General features: G+C 41.8%; 1 protein-coding gene across 5 annotated transcripts; it reads right to left on the bottom strand.

The window, feature by feature from the left end:
• Nucleotides 1-959: 959 nt before the first annotated feature.
• CD86 (CD86 molecule) lies at nt 960-18,593 on the bottom strand. Of its 5 annotated transcripts, none has more exons than XM_087757692.1 (6): nt 18,582-18,593; nt 11,381-11,430; nt 9,744-10,085; nt 5,358-5,669; nt 3,143-3,277; nt 960-2,343 (listed from the first exon to the last, which is right to left on the bottom strand). In XM_087757692.1, exons 2-6 carry the CDS (start codon nt 11,424-11,426, stop codon nt 2,324-2,326), a joined length of 855 nt encoding a protein of 284 aa, XP_087613818.1. In that variant the 5' UTR covers nt 11,427-11,430; nt 18,582-18,593; the 3' UTR covers nt 960-2,323. The 5 variants fall into 5 exon arrangements, with proteins under 5 accessions (XP_087613818.1, XP_087613816.1, XP_087613817.1 ...); XM_087757690.1 differs by lacking the exon at nt 18,582-18,593 and adding an exon at nt 17,205-17,529; XM_087757691.1 differs by lacking the exon at nt 18,582-18,593 and adding an exon at nt 15,554-15,678.
• Between the last annotated feature and the right edge of the window lie 6,665 nt (nt 18,594-25,258).

Consider the following 25,258-nt stretch of genomic DNA (forward strand, 5'->3'; position numbering starts at 1 on the left):
GCTAAGTGAATGTACTAGAGAAGGACTCTTGAGTCCTAGCATAGATTTCCAGACACCTTATCCATTGTGGAGGAACTGGTTATTGTTTTTCTCTTAGGGACAAACATGAAAGGTTGGCGATGTTTTTTTTCCTCAGTGCATAAAGCTGGCCAGATAAGCAGCACATCAGGATTTAGGGACTAGTAAGAGAGTTCCGAGACTGTGAGTTCAAGAGCGCACGTGTACGTGCGTGAATCTAGTCATATGGAAGACAAAAGACCCACAAGGCTTGTTGTTCAGGTAAGGGCAAAGTAGGGTTTAGCTGTTGTTCTGATGACCTCAATGTTAGTGAGGATTTGAGGTGGATGACTTGAGTGGGAAGGGAAAATGTTGAAAAAAATGAACTGAATTACAGCATGTGTTAAAAAAAGCAAGAGAGACAACACAAATCTAGTGAGTATTTACCTGATTTAGTATACCTGATAGTTTAACACATGCTTTATTTAAGGGACCAAATGTTAATCAAGAGTTAGAGAAGATTGTGTGACCCACTGGAGATACATTTGACAACCTGCAGCATAGAATCAAAAGGCCAAATTTTCAGACTGGAATTTTGTCTCTAATCTTTGAGATGTATAGGTCAATAAATCAAGGAGGTATGCATACACAGAGTTGTGCACATATATCCAGCTCCATGAATGAACATATGAAACCTTCAGTTGTGCCAGTCTTGGTCATTGCGGCAATACCTTTTTTATTCATTTGCTTCCAAGAAATAATTCTGGGAGTGTTTCCTCCCTGAGAACATGAAATGTGGGTATTCCCCAATGTACTGCCTTAATGGCAGGAGAATAAAACACCAACACAGAAGATGACATATATTTTAATAAGTCATTAAATAACTTTGCTAGCAAATATAAACCTTTACATAAAAATAAAACCTTTTAACTTTTAATAAAATTTGAATGACATTAATCGGAATGAAAATATTTGGAATGTTAGTGTAATAGCTTAATAAACTGACTCCCAAATGGTTTTGCTAACTCAAAAGGACGTGCATATTCTCTCACACATCTGAAAATGAAGTAAAAATTGAGGTGGAATCTAGCAACTCACAACATCATTTAACAGAAAAGAATATTTGTACCCAGCAGAAACCGTAGAGAATTTATGTCCCCAGACTGCAACTCTGAGCTGAAATTTGTCTCGAGAACGTGATGCTAATGTCCTTGCTCTTGCTGAAAATATCAGACCTACAAACACAATCAAGCCCTCAGAAGAATTTTGTCTCAATTCTGCTGCATTCTTCCTCCTGAAAGATGTCCGTGCTGTTGAAGAATATAAAGTGCAGAGATCGTTCAAGATTGGAGAACCGGCACATTTTGAGTGAAATGGAGAATCTTTTCCGAAAGGTAAAACTAATTCCTATAGCTGAGCATACCATAGCATACGGATTGCTCTGTCTTCAAGGTTTGAAGCAAAATTAAGAAAGGGAGAACACAGTCAACCAAATTGGAACATGACCTACTTATATTTTTTTCGTTATCTGCTTAGCTGAATTTTGTATATTTAGATTTATATGAGTGATACCTCATGCTTTCATTTTCTATCCCTGCATCCACCTGAACAACTGGTACAGCATCTGGTCAAAATACAGAGGAACAAAGTGTGGAGGTACTAACTGTCTGGTCATATTAAGCTTGGATGGTAGTAAAAAAAAAGCTAAGATAACCAGAAATTATGTTTAAAGCAAGTCTTTCCTTCAGGTGATTTCTAGTTTCAAACGCCTGATAGGAATTGCACAACTTTCCTCAGAAGGTGGGGAAGTGCCCCGAAGTTCCTCTTTCTGCTGCGGAGCTTTACAAGAAAGTTACTGGTACAAAGTCACGCCGGCTCTGCCAAAAGCGTTTATGGCTCATGATTAATAGCCTGCCTCTGATCATGTTTCCAGTGATGGTTATGATTCACAGATTGTGGCCTGGCTCTTTCCATTTCTGAGACATTCCCTTCTATAGCCTGCGCAGCTCTCTCTGCTTTCTTCACTGACTCTCAGGATTTTACAATGTCACAGCGCGTAATGAAAGATACAGCAAAAAGATAGACAGGCAGACAGGCAGAGCATCAAATTTACTACCGTTCTGGAGCAAAAATAAAAGCAGAGAACACTGGACAGTGGATTTCAGCCATCAGACAAAAATGTTGCATGTTGTTCTGCAGAGTATCTGGGGAGGATCCTTGTTCTGGCAGAGCATCTAAGAATATAGGACCTCAGGCCTTGCTGCGTGCAGAGATGGTTCCCAGTCAGCAGTCTGGCTGATGGCCTCAGTTTCAAGCTGGATAGCTTCTAGACTACTAGACTGACACCTAAAATAGATGAATATGTGATTTACAGAAACATGAGAAATAGAGGCTGAAAAAGAGTTGATAGTAAGTGTCCAGTTATCTTAGGATTTGAGGAAAGAATGAGGTGCGGCTCAGGACCCTTGGCTGTGTAAGGAAACGGGACTGACTGTGAGGAATGCATTTCCCTGTTGCTACAAGGAAGGACAGACTGATGTCAGCATGAGGATCCTTTCAGTGCAGAATAAACTCTGGACCGCTGAGACCTAGGCTTGGAACAAAATAGAGAAATGCAATGCAAAGATCGAATTCTGTTCCTAGTACAAGGTGATTCTTCCAGTCCAGTGTTGGGCAGCCTGTGATGCAGCAACACCTTGATCCTTCAGCTCTGTGATGACAAAGATACTTGCACTTGACGGAAGCCTCATCTCATCCCTCCCCCAGCTCCACCTTTCTTATAAATGGTGATGGAAAGAAAGGTTTATAACAGTTCAATGATTTTAGGAGCCAAATCTACCAAAAAAACCCAGAAAAAAAGGATGAAACTGCAGGAAAAAGTGGTAAGCTGGTGCCATGGCAGTCTCACAGAGCACAAAGAAGAGGGAAAAGTAGATCCCAGGACAAGACAGGAGAAAGATGTTTTGACTTGCTGCTGGATGGACTAAGTTGTTGCAGGAACTAAATTGTGCAAGAACATTTAGCTTAAGTCCAGCATGAAACCTAACTTTCTGTCAGCAGCTTGAATGTAGGTAAAGGGATGATTACAAAGAGCAAAGCCTGTGACTTGAGGGACAGTAGAGCTGAATGAGAAGTAATAACTTACTCTGGTTGGTGGATGAGATATTTCTTTTCTTCTTCACTATCACCAAACCCAGAAGAAGTGTGATCAGTACGATCACAGCTATAAGTGGGCCAAAGAAATTTGTCTTCACTTGCTCCATTTCTTCCTCCTGTATCTCTGAATAAGAAAACAGAGGAGATACGCACAGCAAAGACTTGATTTGGTGACAATTAGCTTAAACAATCTATCCCAAAGTTATGTGAATTAGAAGTTTAGGGAAAGGCCCTCAGCATCCTTTGCTTTTACAGTGCTTTAATAGCATCAATAAATCACTATCCACATTGCTTTATTTCCATTTCCAATAACTAGCAAAACTACCAAGTCTTAATGGCCACTTCAACAACAGTAAGGCAAAGTACTCTTTCGGAAGTTTGGGTACCGTGTGAGAGATCAGCAACTTAATTGTTACAAGACCTTCAAGGCAGCTACTGTGCTAATGCTGCTCTGTGCTACTGTGCAAATTTGAAGAACCTGGGATATGTTACTGCTTGGTATCTGTTGAAAAGGATGGTCCAAGCCCAATGAAATGCCATAAGGGATGTGAAAGTAGCAGGGAATGCAAAGGAGTTTCCCTCTACTTCTGGTTATTGTGCTTTTGAGGTTTTGGTTGCTAGGGTTAGCAACTGAGAGAGCTTCAGTTTATGTTCAGCTTTTATTTATGTGGAGTTCCTAGTTTCTTACCCACCATCACTGCTTATCAGGTGGCTACTTTCATAAAGCAAGGGAGGAGAGAAGAATTGAACAGGGAAGAGGATGCAGCACTATAGGTAATGTAGCTAATGTAGCTAATATAGCCATGTTGACGCTCATGGGCAATGCAGAAAGCTGCACAAACCTCGGAAGACTTCTGTATTGTATTTTAATATTATTTAAAAATCCTAGAATGTAAGGACATCAGAGGCAGCTTGCCATATCTGGCATTGATGGCTTAACACTTTAGCTAAATTTATATGAAGAAAACTGCACTGCGGAACTTTTTTCAGAATGAGTGGCAAGCTTCTTTTACCTCTGCAATAGTAAGGTGTGTGCCTGTACTACCCTGGTAGGCTTTCCTGCAATGCTACCGTTCCCTCTTGGCTCCCTGTTCTGGCAGTTGAAGCACAGCTCTCCATCTTCCACATCATTGGCTAAAGGAGCTATGTGCAAGTCAAACCAACTTAGGACCAAAGTGGGAATTGTCTTTATTTTGATGCGCTTGTGCCATAGCTTACAAACAAAAACATGTCAAAGGAGGTTTTCCTGTCCCAGGAGATAAATAAAATACAGGTTTAGTTTAAAGAAAGGATCAGTCATGTGGAACCCTGAGATAATCCAGCAGTAAAGTCTTATTGGAACTCAGCTCCCCAGCTTCTTCTTGCAAGAGGTGTCTGAAAAAAGACACAATCTCAGAGAAAAAAAATCCCCAAACAGTCATTTTGGAATGCACACTTCATTCTGCCAAATGTTATGAAAACCGCCAGGAATGCTTCTAAGACTAGCCAAAGGTTCATGGCCTTTAGACTTAAACTCAGCACAGTCTATTTGGCAGTTTGTGAGCCAAATCTGGCCCAAGGGACTCTTCTGTTTAGCCTTCTGCCTCTCTCTGCGGAATGATTAAGAATAGCAGCTCAAGCACTTAAACATCAGAAAAAAACCTTTTTTGCTGTCAGGGTGGTCAAACACCGGAACAGTTTGCTGAGAGAGGTTGTGGAGTCTCTATCCTGGGAGACATTTAAAACTCAACTGGATAAGGCCCTGTGCTACCTACTTTGAGCAGAGTGGTTGAACTAGATGATCTCCAGCTGCCTCTTCCACCCTCAACAGTTCTCTGATTCTGTGAAGTGGCAACCTCCCTTAACAGCTGTCACCTCCGGAGACTGGTTGCTGCCTAATCCAGACCTCCAGGTTGCTTTGTTGCTACTGCAGCAGCATCTAGGGAGGGGATGAACAGGGCTGTGTTCTGGACTGCGTAGCAGCCGCCTTCCTTCTCTCTGCCCTCTCCTTGCTGTAATAAGACTTCCCATATGGAAAGAAGAGGGAATTTGGCGGCTGTGGCTGTTGGCGAACAGGATGGAGAACATCCAATCCTTGTACCCGACTCCTGCTGCTACTTAAGGTTTATTCCCTGCCTTGACTATGCTGCTGTCTGTGATCAGCTCTACTGCAGTGTGCCCTGCTCCTCCCATGCAAAAAACAGAATGGGCAAATGGAGACTCACCTATCCATAGCGGCACTGAGACAAGGCTTCCCAGCTGCTCTCCGAGGTGAAGCAAGCAGCTAATATTAGTGCGGGTGTTTGTAGGAACTGTGATATTCAGCTTGCTAGTAACATTGTAGAGCTTTGTTACAGCATCCTGTGAGACATCCATGTGATGCGTAAGCCTGGATGTTTTGTTTTCGTGTGAAATTAGCCAAGTCATCTGCTTGGGCTCTGGATAACCTCCACTGGAAGAACAGGAGAGATTCAAGTATTTGCTGGGCTGTAGTTCCCCAGTGTGCAGCCATGCTATCTCAGGTTGACTATAGTTGGCTGAAACAGACCAAAGAGAAAGCATCATGAGTCAGACATACCACATCTCCTGACAGTTCCTGCCAATTAGTTAAGATTTTCAGGCAGAAGCAAGTCTAAACAATTTTCTCAGGAAAACAATGGGAGTCCCAAGAAGGGTTTGTTATGTTTTTGGTGTACGTGTAGACTTGCTACTCCTTGTCCTCAGGGTGTTTCAAGGAGGTAAGTCTGATCAGCCAGACAATGGGCCTCTGTCTTTCCCACCTCCTTTAGATCCGTTGACACCTCAGAATAATCAAACCTGACCTGCTTGCATGTCAGTGCTTAAGCACAAAATGGGAATGGGGCACAGTGCTGCCTACTCTTGACCTCCTGATTAGTTAAAAGGGAAACCCACAAACCTCTAACTGTGAAATGTAGAGAAAGAAATCATCTGAGGAGCTTCAGACGGGGTAAGTTGGAGGTCCAGTGTTGTCATAGGTAGAAATATCAGTATTATGAGTATTATGAGTAATCATTTTGCAGCATATAAAGTAATTTGCTCATCTTTACTTGATAGTAGGCCTCCCTGAGCTCGGTTTTTTATGTGGAAGTGACTACCATACAAGTTTTTTTACTTTGTGTCATTGGATACTCATCCCAGTCAATGAAAAACATACCCGTTGCTTTAAAAAGTGAAGTTTCCCAGGCAAGAAATAGTTAGTGAAACAGGATTGGAAAGAATTATTTAAACATAAAATATGAATGATAAATGGAAGCTTTTAACCGATACTCTCTATTAAATAATCTCCCAAATATTCTCAGCCAGGATTTGTTTGGTTAAAAGGTCATAGCAGAAATAGTAGACTATAATAGAGAAGGAGAAGGAGAGAATGTAGACATAATACTGACTGCACGTTGGCATACAGCAAGAAAAAAACAACAACAAACCCCAAGAAACAGACTCAAGGCTTCATTGAAAATACTTCGTTATTTTAGTGCCAATAGGACTAAAGACAATATGGAGAAATATTGGAGAAGGGGAAAAGGATTCTTAGAAAAATATGAGCCTAAGAGGGTCTGACTCTTCTGCACACACACTCAATGTGTTGGATCCAGGCTAAAATCCTTGCCCTAGTGAATTCTTAATAGGGATGGATGAAGAAATATGATGTTGCTTTTATTTGCTCTATCCCAACACACCGGGAGTAGGATTTAGCTTAGTCACTTAAATCCCCAAGAGAGTCCATGGCTGTGAATTCAAAATGGAAAAAGCCCCACCTTGTTTATACCCCAAAATGTAGTTAAGTCGTCCCTCAGGAGAGCTCAAGCTTCCTCTTTCTCCTCAAGGTCTGACTTGCTTTGCTGACTGCTCACTCCAGCTTCTGGTCTGGAGTACTTATTCTCTCCTTGGCATTCTCTAGGGAGGGCAGGAGTGCAATCCATGGCTGTGAAACTTGCCACATCATCCAAGTGATTTAAGAGTTTCAATCTTACTGACAGTAAACAAGTGGAAATAGTGGAATATACCCTGATCAAAGCACGTCTGTTTTATGGCTTCTGGAGCCTCAATTTACTGAAAAGTGATGTTGGTTGCATGCAGGGTGTGAACTACGTATATGAGAGCTTTGAACTGTTAACAGAAAAGCATGTTTCAGGAAGTCTTTTGTATTTAAAGATAACATGTCTTCCAAAAAGGCTATGGGCTTAGATTTAAATACCTCAAGAGACAGCAGATCCATCGAGCCCTTAATATTTTTCTCAATGGCTTAATCACCCTACCTGGTTTTGTTCTATTTTCTAAAGTGACAATATGCCTTACTTCTCACTTGCTTCCAGCCACTGACTGTTTTTATATTGTCACTGAATTAATTAGCCTTGTTTTTAATATCCAGTATTTTCTGTGTATTTCAGGTTCCCACACTCTGAAAACAAGACTCTTCTCAGTCTTCTGTATTATAAGGTAATCAGATCGATCTTTTAATGTCTCCAGTTGGACTCTGTTTTTTCCAGCCTTCAGATAACTCTAGTAGAGCTTTTCTTCATGCTTTTAAGTTTTTCAACATCCCCTTTAAAATGAGGACACAAACCGTTAAGTCTCTATTCTGACATAAGTTTCACTCCCAACACTTTGAATAGCGCATATTTTGAAATAGCTTCCCTAGTCTCCCCTGCTTCCCTTATTGATCCATCCAAAGGAAGCACTACATGCTATAGCTGCAGAATTTCCAGTTAAGCTGCTTGTCACCATGGTCCCTACCTTGCCTGTTTTAAGAGCCAAAGCTTTCCATTGTGAAGCCCTCTGTTCTTTCTGGAGAAGGATCTGAGTTCATCGTTCTTATATGAATCATCCTGGCTGTACACAATATATATAATATACATATATCTGTCTATTTATTGTCCTAATGTAACACATATAAATAACACATGTAAACTGTATTGGAAGGTACTTCAGTATTTCTGAACAGGCTTGGTCACCAAGCGATCTAGACAGCTTTATATCATTCTTGTACAGCACTCAGTCTTCCTTACGTTCATGGTAAATATGACATGCCATACTACAAAAAGCCCTCCATGTATGATGTGAGATTCTAATTAAGAAACAGTAGGTCAGCACAGGTACATTTCAACATTTTTATTTTTCTTCTAATTATTTTGAAGGTTGTTTTTTTTTAAATATGATTTTATACTGCTCCTTCCTGTGGGAGCTTATGACATAGAGTCATTTGGAAGGAACACAGCAGCATGTAGTTTAAAACAGTCTTCCTAAGTGAAACCTTAAAAGGTCTAGGAGGGTTTTAGTGCCTAAGTATGAGACTTCTATAACATGTTGCTCAGACGCTGGCTAAGCTGATTACTGATTTAACTGCTTGCATTAACTGAACAGTTGATGCTAAGCATCTCTTAAATTGAAGGCCTTGATATCGAGTGCACATTATGAGTTTCTGAGTTCTAAAACTTTGCTAAAAACACTTGTCAAGTAGATTCTGGGAGAATCGAAATTAATAATCTAGGTTTGCTGTCTGTGGATCGAGGGAACACTGGCTGGTAGCACAAAGCTAAATAGGCTCAGACGTCCTGGTACTCCATTTTTGGCTGCTGTTACACATGGCCTGCTCTCTTTTGAAGCAGTATGCTGAAGCCTGAAAACACCAGTGGAAGCCAGAAGCTGTTATTATTAATGACTAGCACTATCATACTGGAAGAGAGAACACAGGCATATGGACAAAGGTTACTAACAGAACAGTTTAAAGTCTGAAAACACCGGTGGAAGTTAGAAGCTGTTATTATTAATGATTAGCACTGTCATACTGGAAGGGAGAACACAGGCATATGGACAAAGGTTACTAACGGAACACAGGCATACGGACAAAGGTTACTAACAGAACAGTTGAAAATAGAAAAACATTAGGAAAAGATTTTAGGAATTACTGAAAATATTAGAAAATATTAGGAAAAGATTGCTTCCTCACTTCCATTTCCCTGTTAAAAGATTTGCTGCCTTTTCCTCTGATAACATACAAGAAATCAGGTTGAATCTCAATGCATGCATTTTTTCAGATATTTTCAGTCTCCTTTAACTGAACATATGAATTTCTACTCCTCCACATGTGAGCTGCTCTTTTCTTTATTTTCCCTGCGATTTATATGATCATAAAATAGCTGTGTGTTTGCAGAAATCTTGTTATGTTTCAATTGTAATTTACCACCAACAATGATTACTGCCACTTTTAATAGAAGGTAGTGCATCAGATGCAAATAAAGAAGTATATTTTCTAGAGTCCTAAAAGCCATAAAACTTGCAGGAGGCAAGAGGAAGAAGGCAGAATGGTTTTCACTATAAAGTATGACAGGGTGGGAATCAGGAATGATGCAATATTGAGCAAATTATTGCCTCGTTTTCTACTTCTGATTGCTTCCACCTGAGTACTTTTCATTCAGAGCTGAGGATTTTCTATTGAGAATGCTCTTATCCATCTTTAGGAATTCTGCTCCAGTGCAGGTACATCTTCAGTGGCTTGGGGACAGTGCCAGACATTTCTGGACTCAACAAAGTGACAGAGAACCCCCCCCAAAAAACCCTAGACCAGATGACAATTGGAAGAGATTACTTACCAATGATATGCAGTAAGCACTCGGATGTGTGTATGACCTTTGGCGATCCTTTATCTCTGTGCTGTATAATACACCTATACTGTCCCTCGTCCACAACTCCTGCATTTAACAATTGCAAGGTCCATTTGTCCATATCCATCTTGGTGCGATTTATATATTTAGGACTAAGGTTATCATGTTTTTCTTGGCCGTAGTATACTTCGTGCACCACTTCAATGTCGCCTTTTTGCCAAAAAACTCTTAAATCCTTTATGTCAGTTTTCTGAGAGTTTGGAAAATAGCAGGATAGGTACGCAGTGTGATTGAGAAATGACTTCACCTGGTGCACACTGGCAGCAATACCTTAGACAAAGAGAGAGAAGAAATTAAGATTTCCACCAGCTACAAAAGAACACCAAGTATTTGCGCTCACAGAAGCAACGCTTAACAACAGTAGCAATAAAAACGCCGTCAGTTAGACACAAATTCTCCCACTAGGTATGACAGGACACATAGTTCCTCAAACCGACTCACTTAGTCTTGTGGAGTTCAGGTCATAAAACTGTTTCTTATTTTTCTTCCTATATTTTACTTTCCAAGGAAGGCCTACCACACAGAGGTTACAAGCGTCTATATTTTAGAAGACTTATCTGCAGGCAAAAGGTCCAAATCATTCTTGTCTGTAGCATCCTGAGTGTAATGAGATTCTGCCACAAAGGAGATGATAGTTGCACAATTTCTTTTTAAAAAGTTGAGTTCATTCTCCTAATAAAATAATACAGCATTGCAGTTTTCAAGAAAATGTGAACTGCACACTGTGTGGTAAATGTTGGTATCTAGGGAATATATGACCAGAAGGTCAGAAACAGGTGAACGCTTTCCGTCTCACTGAAGAATTAATCTCAAGTTTAATGACAAATTAAATGTCAGATTTAACTGTTCTGTAATTAATCTAGAGTTTAATGACAGATTAAATGTCAGATTTAACTGTTCTGTTGCTGATCTTGTTAAACAGAAATAGTCAATAAACACAATTATGCCTTCGTGCAAAGAAAGCATGAACTGTATTATGCAAGGGATGATTTTCTCCTGCTTTCATCAGCGCGTATCCATTATTATGGGTGGCATTGGGCCAGGAGGACCATCTTTTCTTGGAATGAGAAATGCAGTCCTCTGTCCCAGAAGATACAAACACCTCTGTTGTGTTCAAAAGGAGAAGATTTAGTCTCTCTCCTGGTGCAAAGCTTTGACTGCTCTTCCAGAGCACCAGACTGCAAAACGATCTCCACGGCTGCCTAAAACTCCAGTTGTCCCATATCAAACTGTCAGTTTTCAGTTTAATACTGCTCTCCTCTATAATATACAGGGTGATATACACGCATTTTAAAGATAGATTTAAATCGAAAATTTAAGAGCAACATAAAATAAGTGTAATGTAAAGATATAAAGTTGAAGAGAGAAAGTACTTACTTACTATATATTTTATAGAGTCCCTGCACACAATTTAAATACATGTCACATAGGCTATATGACCTTGATTGTGCAAGGGAAATTATTAATTACTGCTAAGGAATGAGCTTCTTAGTGGATGAGAAAGTATCACATAGCAGGACAGAAATAGTCAAAACAGTTTTTTCAATTAAAAATGCGCCATTTACCTGGGAGAAGTATCATAGCATAAAGGAAGAATATGCAGACCTCCATGACGCTGTAAGAAGGAAGAATGAAAGAAATATGTTAGAGGTTGAGAACGCTCCAGTACCTTCCCCAGTACTCCCAAAGAAGTGGTGAAACAAGAAGTTCTAGCAAGAGAGAGGCTATTGAGAAAGTTAATCTCACCTTTTCCCATGGATTAGCGCAAGGACTTCTGTGTGCTTCACAGCCTTTAGCAACAAGAAGCATGCCATGACAGATCTCTGGCTTGCAGAGAAGGTGATGTGGTGCAAGATTACTGCAGACAGGGTATGCCATGGGAGGAACGCAGAGCCCCCAGGGTGCAAAGGACAGGACGAGTACCCAAAACGCCTGATGCGGAGGAAAGAGGAATGGGGAGCATGCTTGGCCTGGCAGCGTGGGGAAGAAGATGGGGGAATTGAAAGCAGAGGGGGAGGAGAGGGTGACACAGACGGAGGAGGCCGTCACGATGATGTCAGCTGCCAGAAGCGATGAAGTGTGTGACCTTCGGTTCTGTAACAGGAACCTATCCTTCACAACAGTAAAAGAAAACTTAGAGAAATCCTATGTGGTGTAAAGAGTTGAGGCTAAACAGCACGTAATTGGTGGTCAAGAAAAACTGGTATCTGTTTAGAAAAAAAGGAAAAAACCCTCTGACTCATCTCATAAGCAAAACACTTCTATGGCTGCTTGGGTTCATGTGGTATAAGGGCCTATAATCCCGGTGCACAGCCGGATGTCATTCCCATGCACCGGTGAAGGAACGACACCTGCGTCTGACTGGCCTGCGGTTGCTGGCTTGCGTTTTAGCAGCACCTTTGTGTTTTTTCCTGTGCCTTTCCCATATATTTGGAGAAGCCTCTGCACCACCCCTGCCAAGGTCCTTCACTCTCCTCCTTTAAACAGCTCCAAAGAATCCTCTTTTGCCAGAGCAGATGTAAAAACTCTTCAGCTCTCATACTGCTTAAAACCAGTGAGATTGCTATCTGCTGTCCTGACGGGTAGTACAGCTTCTTGATGGTTTCCCATTTTTTGTCATGTTTTATTTTAAGCTGGTACACTTGGGTCTTTACCTTTCCCCCAGGTCTCTGGGAGCAAGAGTCTCTTTTTCTGTTCAATACAGAATTCCCCTCCGTCTGCTGACATGTTCTTTGTGTGTGTACTCTAACGTACAGAACCGTGAATGATATTTATTCCAGACCAGACTCATCCTGCCTTTTCTTAGGAAAGGGTAGAAAGAAGCCCAGATGTCTCAGAGGATATAGGTAATTTTCTTTGTGATCCACCTGTGATAGCAGAGGAGGAGGGAGGGCTTGTGCAGAATCCACTGCTGCAGACAGAGGTCGTTCTCTCTCTGCTCCAGTTGCCCTGCTACATATGCTGAGCTTTTATCAAGGGGTTTTCCTCCTAGGCTGGGCCCCACTGAATTAAACCACACAACTGATTGCCTAAATAAAATTGCCTGTGCCAAGCCATTGAGGACTACAGAAACTCCTCAACAGTCACATTTCCCTCCTGTGAATAAGAATTTTTCCTTCCAGTCAAGTAAAAAAAAAAAGGGGAGCCCTATTTTTTGGATCCAGTGCAGGTGTGTAAGAGGAGAAATTAAAACAGTTCAGCAACTGGAAACATAAGTGAAGTAGAGGGAGTGTACTGCTATAGCTAGCCATGTTTTGCAATGACTTTCTCACAGTAGCAAAGACCAAAACCGGAACTGAAATAAGAGTGAGAGAGAGAAATAAAACCCAGGCAAAAATACCAGATAACACTGCTTGCCTTTCTTTATGGGTTGGATTTGGAGCTGTGAGGACAGAAGCCTCAAAGATCCTACATGGTTTCCTGGCTGCTCTCTCCCAGGAGAAGGTGTGTTGCTGGGGACGGCTGCCTGAAGAAGGATCCCGCGAGCCTGCAGAGGGGTGTACACCCACGTTCCCTGCAGAGGGAGGTCACTGAGCGTGGCAAGCTGCTTCTCATATGTGAGCTGCTTTATAGAGGGTTGCTGAATCATGAATCGGGCCACTAAAACTTCAGTGCTGCAAGCAGCTTCTCTTCCCCTTTTTTACAAGATTGCCTTTAACCAGCAAATGCAAATCCTTGGAGCCAGTCTCCAGAAGACTGAGGGGAAGAAGGAGAATTACACAGTCTCTGTGATGGCTACCTACACCATTTCTTTGGCATATTCAATACAAATTCTGTGCTCAATTCTCTTTTACATCTGCAGGCCATCGAAAGTCTGGTTATGTCCCAGAATTGTTCAGCAGTCAAAGGGGAAAGATGATAGACTTTGCTTCAGGGTATGGCCTGCTGCTGGCCAGCGGTGCAGACCAAGCTGCCCTCTCCGTGGCCATGGCCCAGTGCATGAGCACTCTGCTCCACTCCAGAGCACTGTGGGTCTGTGTATGGACGTACAGTTTTTCTGTTCACATGCTGGCTGCATCCAGCTGTGGAAGTGGCACTTTTTCATGATGCCAGTGATAACTGATGAGATGGGAGTGGGTTGAAGACCCAGGGCTTAAAAATTATCTCTGACATCCAGAATTATGCGAGGTCAGTCCACGGGGAGGCAACCATTTTCCCATGCTAGATAAGGCTAGCACGATGTGGTGTGTCTTTCTTGCCTTTTGAGGCTCTGTCAGCCATTCCTGGAGATGTCCCCATGACTCACAGTTACAACTCATGTGTAGATGTCAGAGATGAAAAATGGAGAAGTATATTAATTGAAATTATGTCAGTATGCAGTCAGTAGTCATACTCAACCCTTCATTTACTATCTCTGCAGTCCCATCACTGAAAGGAGAAGAAACCATATGAGTACATGCACTTTACTGGCCCTATTCATGACTGCTTTGGTTTGTCGCAAACTAGTCTGAGAAAAGCCATGAGGCAGTTCCCATTTGGCTGCGTACAGGGAGATTCCTTCCCTGAAGAACTCTAAGATCGATGTTCGGGAAAAAGAGGCAACTTCACTCCCTTTACTTTTGAGGGCAATTGCCAGAAAGCCCTGTGCAACTTATTTTGAGATTGGCTTGTTCTTTCTGTCTCTTGTACCTCCCAATCCAGCATGTGAATCCAGCATGTGAAAACCCAACATGCACAGCAAAGCGTGAAGGTCTTGGGGTAAACACGAGCTTTGTATCTGGTATGCTGGCCTGGGTTTTCATTTGCTCTCTTTTTTCCTGTCTTCATTTTTGGATGTAGTCATTATCTTTTGAAAGACAGGGTCAAATCTGTGCTCTTCGACTCCTAAATGCCTTCTCTGCCCTTCAGTTCCTTTCAAAATGTTCCTTTCTTACATGTTCTTACATGTAATTAATTTATTTTCTTACCTCAGGTACATAACTTCTATGGGAAGACTCTCCTCCCCCATGTTTCATGATGAACTCAAAACTAAACTGGCCACTGAACTAGTGACCTACTCTTTTGACTTTTCTAGTATAGGGAATTTTTCTAAAATTTCCACCCTGTGCAACACCGAGTAGCTCCATGAGCAGTGCCGTGAGCCTCCTGGAGACAGGACATCTGTGGCTAAGACTTTCCACCGCTGACCTGAAAGCTATCCGAGAGACTTCTAAATGAAATTCTGCTCAAAATGCATTTACCAGCCCTCTCCCATGTTGTAAACACAGGTTGATTTGAACAAGTGTTATCAAAGGAAATCACAACTTAAGGAAATTCCCTTAACTTGGCAAGGTGAGAGAATTCTAGGATGCCCTCCACCCAAATACTAAACCATACAACCACACAAATATCCAACAAGGGACACATTTTAAAAACGTACCTTGACCCAGGCAATTTGTGTTTCCTATGTGCTTCTCCGGTTAGAAAGTGGCACTGTTCTAATCAATTGCTAAACTTTTTCTATTGCTCATTCTTTTAGAACAATCTTTTTCTCCAAGTTACATTTAAAAATTCTGCGCTTGTTGTTTACTTATGTTGTTATTACATTAAAAAAAAACCCTCCATCTCCCTAATTTTTGATTTCTGAATGCATTTTGCATTCCTTCACGCTATCCCCTCTTTCAGTAACATCCTTTTATTATATCTAAGATCTTCAGGAGAACTATGACTTTCTCTATGATTCTGGGATCACTTTGCTCTAACATCCAGAAACTGCTCTTTTAATGACAATTAAACACCACCAATTATTTAAATAATACCTTTGGTCCAAAGATCATGGAGCATTCCACTGCCTCTGCAAGCAGAATTCTTCATCCACAACTAAAGAGCAAGTATCTCTGAAAGAGAGCACAGCGACTGCCTAACGACGCACAGTCCCCCAGCACGAATCACAGGACACGAACATCTACTCCACACAAGTGAAACTGGGGGGGAAGTTCAGAGGGGAAGAACGTCATCAACCGGAATGAGACATTCGTTGGGATTAGCTGTGGTGTTTATGCTGAGTTCCACCTAAAGGACAGGTCAGGTTGACGTATTTTTCCATGCTCTAAGCTACACCTGGCCACAGAATTGGCAAGTTGGTTGAACCACTTCTGCATCGCAGGTACCACATCAGGTGACGTCTGTCCTCCTTTCCCAGCCCTCGCACTTGCCTCCAGGTTAGTCAAGCAAACATGTCAGCTGGGAAGTAGCAATTGCCGGATTCATTTTCACCAGGTGACACTAACCTGTTTGACTTTGCACTGAAACAGAGAAGGAGCGCACCCCTCTTCCCACAGAGGCAACAATTTAGAGATGCCAGCTGATTGACAGACCAGTCAGTTGCTGGAGTGGCCTCAAGAGTCATTGTACAGAAGAGGGAATTCAAATGCCCGCTCCCGGGTTGTCCCTCTCCTGAGCCCCCTACTTCTGCACGGGACGCTTTGCTTGGAAACGGCAGCATGGCTGCACAATGCAGTACAGGCGTAACCTCAAATAGCAGTTTGCAGGGCACCTCTGACGGCAACATACGTACTGCACACATAAGGATGAAGCTGTAGTTGATTCCTAACCTATACCCAAACACGCCTAACAAGGATTAGCAGCCATACAACATATTATATGTTTAGTTCTCGGGTATTACATTCTTTATTTTCAATAAGTGTCTTTCAAAACCAGCTGGGCATGTGATACAAACCTCACGGTGCTTCTTAAACAGGGGGATCACTGATCAGGAGCTACTTTTTCTTGCAATAAATTACTTTCAATTATTAAATGAAGATGTGATATTCAGAAGTGCAGTTAAATGATCCAAGCCCTCCTGCTCTCCGTTCTAGTGCAGGAATCGCTCTGGAGACACACACAGATTTTCTCACAGTGCTACTCATGGCACAGGAACCGATCTACAAAGCTAAAGGAAGAGGTTTTGCCTTTTGGTTTTGGGTCCTTCCCTTCAGCCACCAGAATTACAGTAGTTGGGAAGAAAGGAACCTGATTCTCCTATCTCCTGGTGTAAATTAAGACCACCATCCTTACAACACGCATAATCAGAAAATGCCCTGCAGATCCACTTTGGTCCTCTTGCCCAGTTTCTGATTATAAATGTCCTGCTCCAGGAATTCAGGAAATAATTGTGCTGATACCACTACAGAATGGGCTCTGGCTCCTTCTGCTATAGATGGGTCAGCTTGCTCCAGGGAATTAGGGAGGTGTGTGAAGCTGCTACGATTAGCAGCTGTGACTTAAATGAAATAGAGAGCAGCTGTGGAGTCACCTTACTAATAGCAATTACAGTTTTACAAATGTATGCTCCTACTTGTTTATAGGAGCATTACAAAGGCTTGCCTCAGTAACTGCTCAAATCGTTACCAGATAAATAAAAAAGCAAAACCACTCAATAGAAAGCATCATTACAATACTAGGGAGTACCTTATTTCTTTCTCCAGGCTTCCTGTCTCAGAGGCGGCAAAATACTCCAGTGTGGATCTTGACAACAGAAATGTTCATTCTTTCCTCTGTCCTCAGTGCTTGTCCTCCACCATATGCAGAAAGCCCAGATCACAGAAAATCAACCCTTTCCTATGTGCTGCTTACAGCAAGCACCCTCTGTCCAAAAGAAGCTTCCTCTTTTCAAGTTGAAATTCCCCTTCTTTCAAAGCACGTTTAATTCTCTCACAAGTGTCAGTGGTATTCACAGTGTCCCCGAGCTGCTGTGTAGCCCTGGTCTTCAAGAAAACCTTTGCTTGGATTATGCCTGAAGGAAATAACCCTTTTTGAATAAGGCTTCGTTTTCACGGCTGGCAAATTCCACTCACTTCTGTTTGCTTAAACATGTCTTATATTAATAGAATGGGAAATAGATTTGCTGGCAAGGACTGAAGTTTCTCCAATGAGATTAGACAAAACTGCCTGTCCTTCCCCAATACTCTGCTGCTGAAAGTCACCAAGTTAATTTAAGATCTGATGACACAATAAAAGTACAGCCGAATGGATTGTTATGTAAGAATGGTGACACCAGGACGGATTCCGTAACATTTATGGGAAATTAGAGAACTATAAGGCCATACCTTTACCGCAGCTGCCACACTTACGGTGTTCTAATTGATTTTTCCATATGACTGAGTAAAGAAGTTGTGCTTATGTGTTTGACTATTCCTATGTATAATTCTTTGATCAATTGGTAACTTCATTTTCCTGTATTGCCAATTTATTGACATAGAATTTGATTTCTTCTGTAACCTCATTTTGATTCTGCCAGCTTAGTAAAACTTGCAACTTTATCATCCGTTAAGATTTGTTTTAAGTTGGCTTATGAGCATACAGTGGGCCTCATAAAAGCCCAGCTTAATGACTGCAGTTGTGCTTGCCAGCCGTAGATCAAACTTTATTCACACCTGACTCTTTTTTGTCAGAATCACAGTTTTTACATGGCAGACAAAAAGGAGCTCTCTGGGGAGAAAAATCCATCCTGTATCTATTGCCTATTAAACATTACTAGAAATGAATTCCAAATCAGTTTCTCTGCACATGTCTGTCTTTGCCCAGGACAGACTACTCAACAGCTCTGATTAAAAATAGAGAAGTAGGCTGCTACGAGTGAAAAAGGGGAAGTTTTTTCTCCAGTCTGGAGCAATCAGAGAGCTATAATTTGCTTTTAACTCAAGATTCCTGTGAAAGCAGCCAAAAGAATAATTTCTTCAACTAGATTGATTAAAAACTAATTGGATCTAATTGAAGTGTTTTCCAAACAAGTTCAGCAAAATCTAAAACCTAGGAGCTTTTATAGGCTTCAATTTTTTTACTTACTTGTAACTTAGTCTTGTCGTTAACAAGAAAAACAGGGAAGGTGCATGGGCTTTTCAGAGATGATGGAGTGTCTTCCCCCCACTCTAAGATGTCACCAAAAGTAATCATGGATGAGACCTTATCATTGTACTGGAAGTAATCAAATTGGAAATACTAAATATTCTTTGTCTTTCTGCCTGCAGAGTCTCACCATTTATAGGGAATGTCACACGAATTTATTGAGTTCAGTTTTCACCTGAGTTAAATGACCAGACAGCCAGGCTGGCTGCAGCTGGATGGGGGGTGGTGCCCTTTGTATAAGCCCGAGTAGCTTTTGATGTGGTGGGACTTGGTTCCTTGCTCACGGTGAAAGTTCTGCCGTGCGTGTATAGGTTAGCTTTGCCTATACTGTTACTGATAGTCATAGATATTTGATGCTGATGTAGCTTAGTTTGCAATGTATTGCCTGTGATTCTCTCTTAAAAACTTGTTGAGTGGCATCTGAAATAAGAAACCAATGTGGCTAAATCAGAAGAGAATCTAAAAGGTTTGGAGCAAGACGGAGACAGTGCGTCGGCAAGGAAAGAGAAACAAAATCACGCTTTAATTGAAACCCATAAAAGTTACATAAGAAGACCACAGAGAAGCAGGAATTTTGTAGACTAGAATGAGGAGTTAGCTGCAGATAAGAAGGTTTTTAAGATGAGGTTAGTGAGAACACTCTAAGAGTGCTAGGGGGGTAAAAATACTTGATGGTAGATCATAAAGAAAAGGTAAGCAACTATTCAGAAAGACAGACTGAACTTGGAAGTCCAGGTTTAAGAGTGAATTTTCAGCAACTATTCAGCCACTTCTTTGTTGCTGAAGGAAAAACCTTGAAATTGGAGAAACAATACAAAGATACAAAGTAAGGATTGAAAATAGATCTCCAAGTTAGCATGCATAGAAGGAGGAAACACGTTCTTTGTTGAAATAGGTCACACTAAACATTGTGTGTATTTCTGATACAGCACAAATCTAAAAGCTGACAGGTATCTGGGAAGATGTTTCCTTGCAGCCTAGATTCCAGCTCTGTAGAGGCTTCCCCTGGTGATACGTAGCAGCAAGGACAGGACGCTATGGACCTCACAGAGCCGCGTGGGAATTCACAGCCGTGCAGCAGGGGTGCATTTGCCAACGTGGAGCTGCTTGTGATACTGCAAGACACTTACATTAAGATAAAATGATGTGCAAGAGATTACCTGAAGCATACGTGGACGTATGCCTGCCACCCACAGCATGGGTGTGAATGCTGTGAGCAGCTCGGACTGCATCCCCCATGCTCAGCAGATGCCCCAAGCTGCCAGAGGGCCAAAGTGCAGATGGCTGAAATCTTGATTATCGTACACACAGGTACTACTTACCAGCTTAGCGTTATAGGTAGATTTTATTTATGGTAGGCAGACGTTTTGTAGATACTTGCCAGAGTGGGAAAAGCATGGGCTAAAATGGTCAAAGGCAAGCAAATCTGGTGTACTGAATCATGTGAGGCTGTTGAGAGGTTTTCTCAGAAAGCTGGTCTTGGGTTTTACTGGGAGGGAGGTAAAGGACATCCTGAAGGAAGGGATCTTAGTGCCCTAGGAAATGATGTGGCCTGCAAGTAAGTGCTGCCTGCCTTGAGAATCCCAGAAAGCTTCCAGAGGAACTGTGTGATCCATTGCCTAAAAGCTAAAATAGCCACCAGGGAGGCAGGGGAGAAATCATGAGCAGCCCAGATCTGGGGTGACGGCAACTGCGGCAAAGAGAACAACCCAGTTTACGGTGAGAGGACCCCCTCAGCCCTGTGTAGGACCTCAGTTTTCTGTTAAAGGCATGAAGGATGCCAAGATGTTCTTCATTAGCCACAGAATATTAAATACTGATGCAGAAATGATGCTTGACTGATTAAAAAGTAAGATGAGCTCCAGACAAAGGTATGTAACAGAAAACAACAGGGAAGTACCCAAGGTATTATTAGGAAGTATCTTGAGACTCTGGAGGTACGATTATGAAATCATTTCAGCATAGTCCCTCTAGAGTCTCTGGGTACCACTAAGGCCAAAATCTCCGCTAAGTGGCCTGAGGGTACAAAGTACAAAAAGATTGAGAAACCAAACTGTCTTGCTTATACTGCCTTAGTCACAGCTGACTCGGAGAAATGAAAACAACCCTGGCACGGAGTATTCCCCAAATGGCTTGTACGGCACAAATTTTAAAATCCAGGAAAGGTGGTAATACATTCTTTTCCATAAATTTATAAGACAAGTTCTGTAGACAGAGAAGTATCTTTTATTAGATCCAAATATTGATGGAAAAAAGAGAAAGAGCTTGAAAAGGCTTGAAGAAGGCCTGACAGTCTGCCTTCTTTTTCCTGTTATACGAGTTGCCTCAATAGAAAACATCATCTCTCTACAAATCTTGCTTCACTTAGACTATCCTTGTAATTGTAATTAGGGCTTTGCATGCCCGCATCCAGAAAACAAGAGATACTAAACACAGAGTTTGCACAGTTCATGGGGAGAACGCAATGATTCAGAGCGGAAATTTTGACAATTGGCGCACTGAGGAGGGAGCCACCTACACGAGTCTCTGGGAAAAGCCAGCACAAATATGTCTTCAATCTGACCACTTTCTAGGATGCGGCTTTCTTATTCTGTGCTAAAAGGTACCTGCTTTCCCTCAGGATTCACAGTCTAGAAACTTCTTCTGCTAATAGGTACCTTCATCACCTCCTTTTAAAAAGAAGGATGCATTACTATCAGAAGAGTGCAAGCAATTCCCCTTTCTCTTCTTTAGGAGCCAGGCCACTCACTCAGGACACAGGAGGCCCGGGTTCGTGGTCCTCATGAGAAAATTCTGACTTACATTTTCATACTGCAGGATTTTTCCATGTGCCAGGCTAAAGGCAGCCCTGGAGCAGGACCGAATCACTTCTGAACCCGTTCCACTTTGCGCAGAAGAAAGACAAAGTCTCTGGGTCAGAGGAGGAGAAGGAGCAGAATGACCTCCATTTTCTAGCGCTTCATTTGGGACATGGGAGCTCTGGATTCATATTGCTGCTCCCAGGACTGTATTAAGAGTTTTGCATTAAATATTATTATGCCAAATGCAGTGGCGGTGGCTTGGGGCTGAGAAAAGAAGACCAGGAATGACCTCTTCTGTGAGACTGCTCTCATCGCACAGCTAAAGCAGTATTCCTTCTTTCTGCTTCACAGGTTCAGGAGCGGTGGAGAATTGCCATCTACCAGGGAATACCTGTCTACAGTGCTATTCCGTAACGTGAGAGATGGAAGCATACAGACTTCTCATGGGCAGGACTGGGAATTGGCCTGCACCCTCTCCACCTCTGAACGAGGGCTCTGACCACTAAGCAGCTGTAAATAGTCCCAATCTAATAGGCAGAGAGAGCCATCGTCCTTCTAACCATATTTCAAAAGGAATAAGCACGTGCAATCCAATTTTGTGCAGAGACTGATTCAAGAAATAAGTTCTGAGACAACCAACTATGTCAAGTCCATCAAAGAAGACAAAGAGAGGAGAGGCTTTCTCCTGGGTCTTGGCTGGGTCTTGCTAGGGCCTGCATTAGTAAACCCTCTCTAAGCATCTCAAGTTTTGTCACCTGGAAACCTGAAACCCTGGAGGCCCGTAGAATTTAGGTTAAGTAACGGCTGAGAAGGGGCTTTCATGTTTGTCATTCTGTGTTTGGATGCCTTAAATCCAGCCCAGGAGCCATCTTAGGTGCTGAGAAACTTTGGAGGATTTGGCCCTAACGGGACAGACTTTGTCCCTCCTCTGCCAGGGGCAGCTCCTGCATTGCTTTTGGTTAGGTCTTCGGTCACTGGGGATTACCAATGCCTGCTGAAAATATCTTCTCATCTCATAGTATGGCAAAAACTTCTGGAGATTAAAGGAAATCTCATCGAAGGTACCTACTGCAGTTCCTAGGAGCAACGGCCAGCAGTGCCTGGGAAAACGCTCTAGCCCTCAGGAAAGACCGAGATTTAAAATTCTGCTGGTCCCAGGGCCCATTTCGGCAAGTCCTGACAGTTGTCCAGGAATGAGACCTGCATCAGAGCTCTCCGGCACACCCTGTTCAGTTTGGGTTCAGAGAAAGAAGCAGCTGCTATTATGGGGCAGGGGAAACGACATTTAAACTTCAGTCCTTAAGGTTATTTAATTGGCTGTGTCCTACAGGATGTTCCAGTTCAACTGGGAGCAAGGTTTATTTAATATACAATGCCAGAGTTTTGTGAGATGAAGATTAAAAGTATTCAGTGCATTTGGAGAGGATTTCTTTCTCATGGCTTCTGGTTTAGCAACTTGTTTAAACAAAATGTGATTCTTTGATGTGGAAGTGATGGTAACGTACAAGGGAATTAAATATATCAAATTTAAATTCAGGCAATGAGCTTACAAACACTTAACCCTGTATATATGCTGATGTACTGAAGTGCTCCTGCCCATGCATCCTACAGACTCGCTCACTCTTTTTCTATATCGTGCTAACTGAAAGAATTATGGCATTTGAGACCAAAGCAGAGAGCACGTCCTTTTAAACTCACGTCCTCCCAGAGCATAAGAGATTCTGGCAGTCCTCCTAACAAAAAGAAAAACTGGCTGCAAATGGAAGAAGATGATTGTGGTCCGTTCTGCAGTGCAAGTCCCCGGTGTGGAAATGTTATCAAAAGAGAACTGACACGTGAAACAGAAGATTTTGCTCTTAAATGGTTTGCTTTTCATATGCAACTTAAAATAAATTAAACTCATTGCTGAAAAGTAGAAATAATTATGTAAGAGGTTAAGCGGACAATTTGCAATCACTTTTGTGTGCTTTTTTTATAAGTATTGAGAATAACTAGTTTCTCTTTGAAGCCATCACTTGCAGGCAGCAGAGAAAATGTGACATAAATAAGCCCCTTAGAACAAGGCTCGGGTATTTAAACCTCTCTTTCCATACTCTCCTGTGCCATACTCTGCTAACGCTCTTTTTCTTTGCTTACCTAGATCTCTTATTAATGGAACTACAGACAATTCTTTTGCCAGGGGCAACCTTCCTCTAGCTAGGGTGACCAAAATTACTTTATTTCCCTGACCCTTTGCTGCTAATAGGACCGAGAATGGTTGAGGAGTCATTGAGAGAGTACAAAATATTGACAGGTGCACTGGGAATATCAATGAAGTCAGAGAAAATATTGGTGAATTAGGTCATCAGTGAAACTAAGCGGCCTGAGGAAATGAGAACAACGGACGTCATCGTCAACTCGTCTCTTATCCTATATGGGATTTGACAAAAGAGCTGTGCAGTAATCTCTTCCTTATCCTGAAAGCTTCATATTTTGAGACCTTTTTATCGTTGCTTTAAAAGAGGGTGAAAATACGCAAACTGCCAGCAAAAGAGTTCAGTTTTCAGAGTTTGACATGGGGCTAAATTGAAGATAATTCCCTGAAGTCACAGAGGACAGGAAAAGGGGAGGAAACAGAGTATTTCAGAGATGCAAGACGTGACGTCCCTCAATACGTTTGGGGGGTTACGGAGAAATAAGGATCCCATCCATAAAGGTAGGCAGCACAGGTAGCTTCCTCTTAGACCAGCAAGATTCAGACTCCTGCTCTCCTGAGGCTAACCCAAAGCGGGCGGCAGCTCGAGACTCTGCAAACTAGCCTACAGATAGCTTGCCTACTGGTGAGTAATTTTTGTAAGCTTTAGAAACTGTGATTAAGTGTGTGTGCATGATAGCTTGTACGCATCCAAATATGTGGAAATTGCTATCTTAAATCATCTTGCATTGCAAGGGTTGGAAGCTGTGTTTGTAGAGTATTAGCTTGCCAAAATGGGAAACAGAGGGTTTTAAGCCATTTTGAATGAAACGAGAGCAATTAGGTTGAATAATGGAAAATTGCACAAGTTGCTCACTGAACAGCAATTTTGATAAGTCTAGCAGCTGCCTCAAAGAGACTGAAAGAAGGTTATGTTTATTCTGTTACCATTGCTACACATTTTTAAGGCTCAGACAGGTAATTTCACAATCTGAATCCCACTTGTGTTCATCTGAAGTGCAGTTGTTGACTTCATACTATATCTTAAAAATATATTAATTCACTTTATTCCAGTTGTAATGATAATTTGAGCATTATCTTGCTTGATTTTAGTTAGCTTAGTGGGAAATATTGTTTTATTAGGATATGAATGCATTTTCAGCTTGTTTGTTTATTAATAGGTAATCATCCTTGTAAAAGGCTCTCAGGTGTAGGGTTTTTCCCTTTCAGAAATGCACTAAGGTTATAAAAGCTATAGTCACTCTGCTGGTAAATATTTGTCTCTATCTCTTGATGTGTACCCGTGTTCTTCACCGTACGTTATACACTTCTGCGTAAGATATGTGCTTACCTTATCTTTTAAGACCATTACATTAGATGCCTATATATACCTGTGTGTGTGTGCATCCTATATTGACAGTGTATGAACCAGGAAAAAAAAAATCCAGTTATTTTTAATTATAGAACTTCAGGAGATTTGATGGACTGTTTGTGTAGTTATGGTCTCCTAAAAATCTATTTGGTCCACACTGCAGTTCCCATTGTATTTTGTCATCCCTCATCATTAGGCTCTAGTCTGTGAACTACTGCAACTTCTAGAGCGCAAAGCACTTCACCTTGAAATTGCATTGCGTATAACAGCC

Source organism: Nipponia nippon, unplaced genomic scaffold, assembly GCF_047370975.1.
Source record: "Nipponia nippon isolate SJK-2023a ecotype South Korea unplaced genomic scaffold, ASM4737097v1 scaffold_2, whole genome shotgun sequence".
In the NCBI taxonomy this organism is placed as follows: Eukaryota; Metazoa; Chordata; class Aves; order Pelecaniformes; family Threskiornithidae; genus Nipponia; species Nipponia nippon.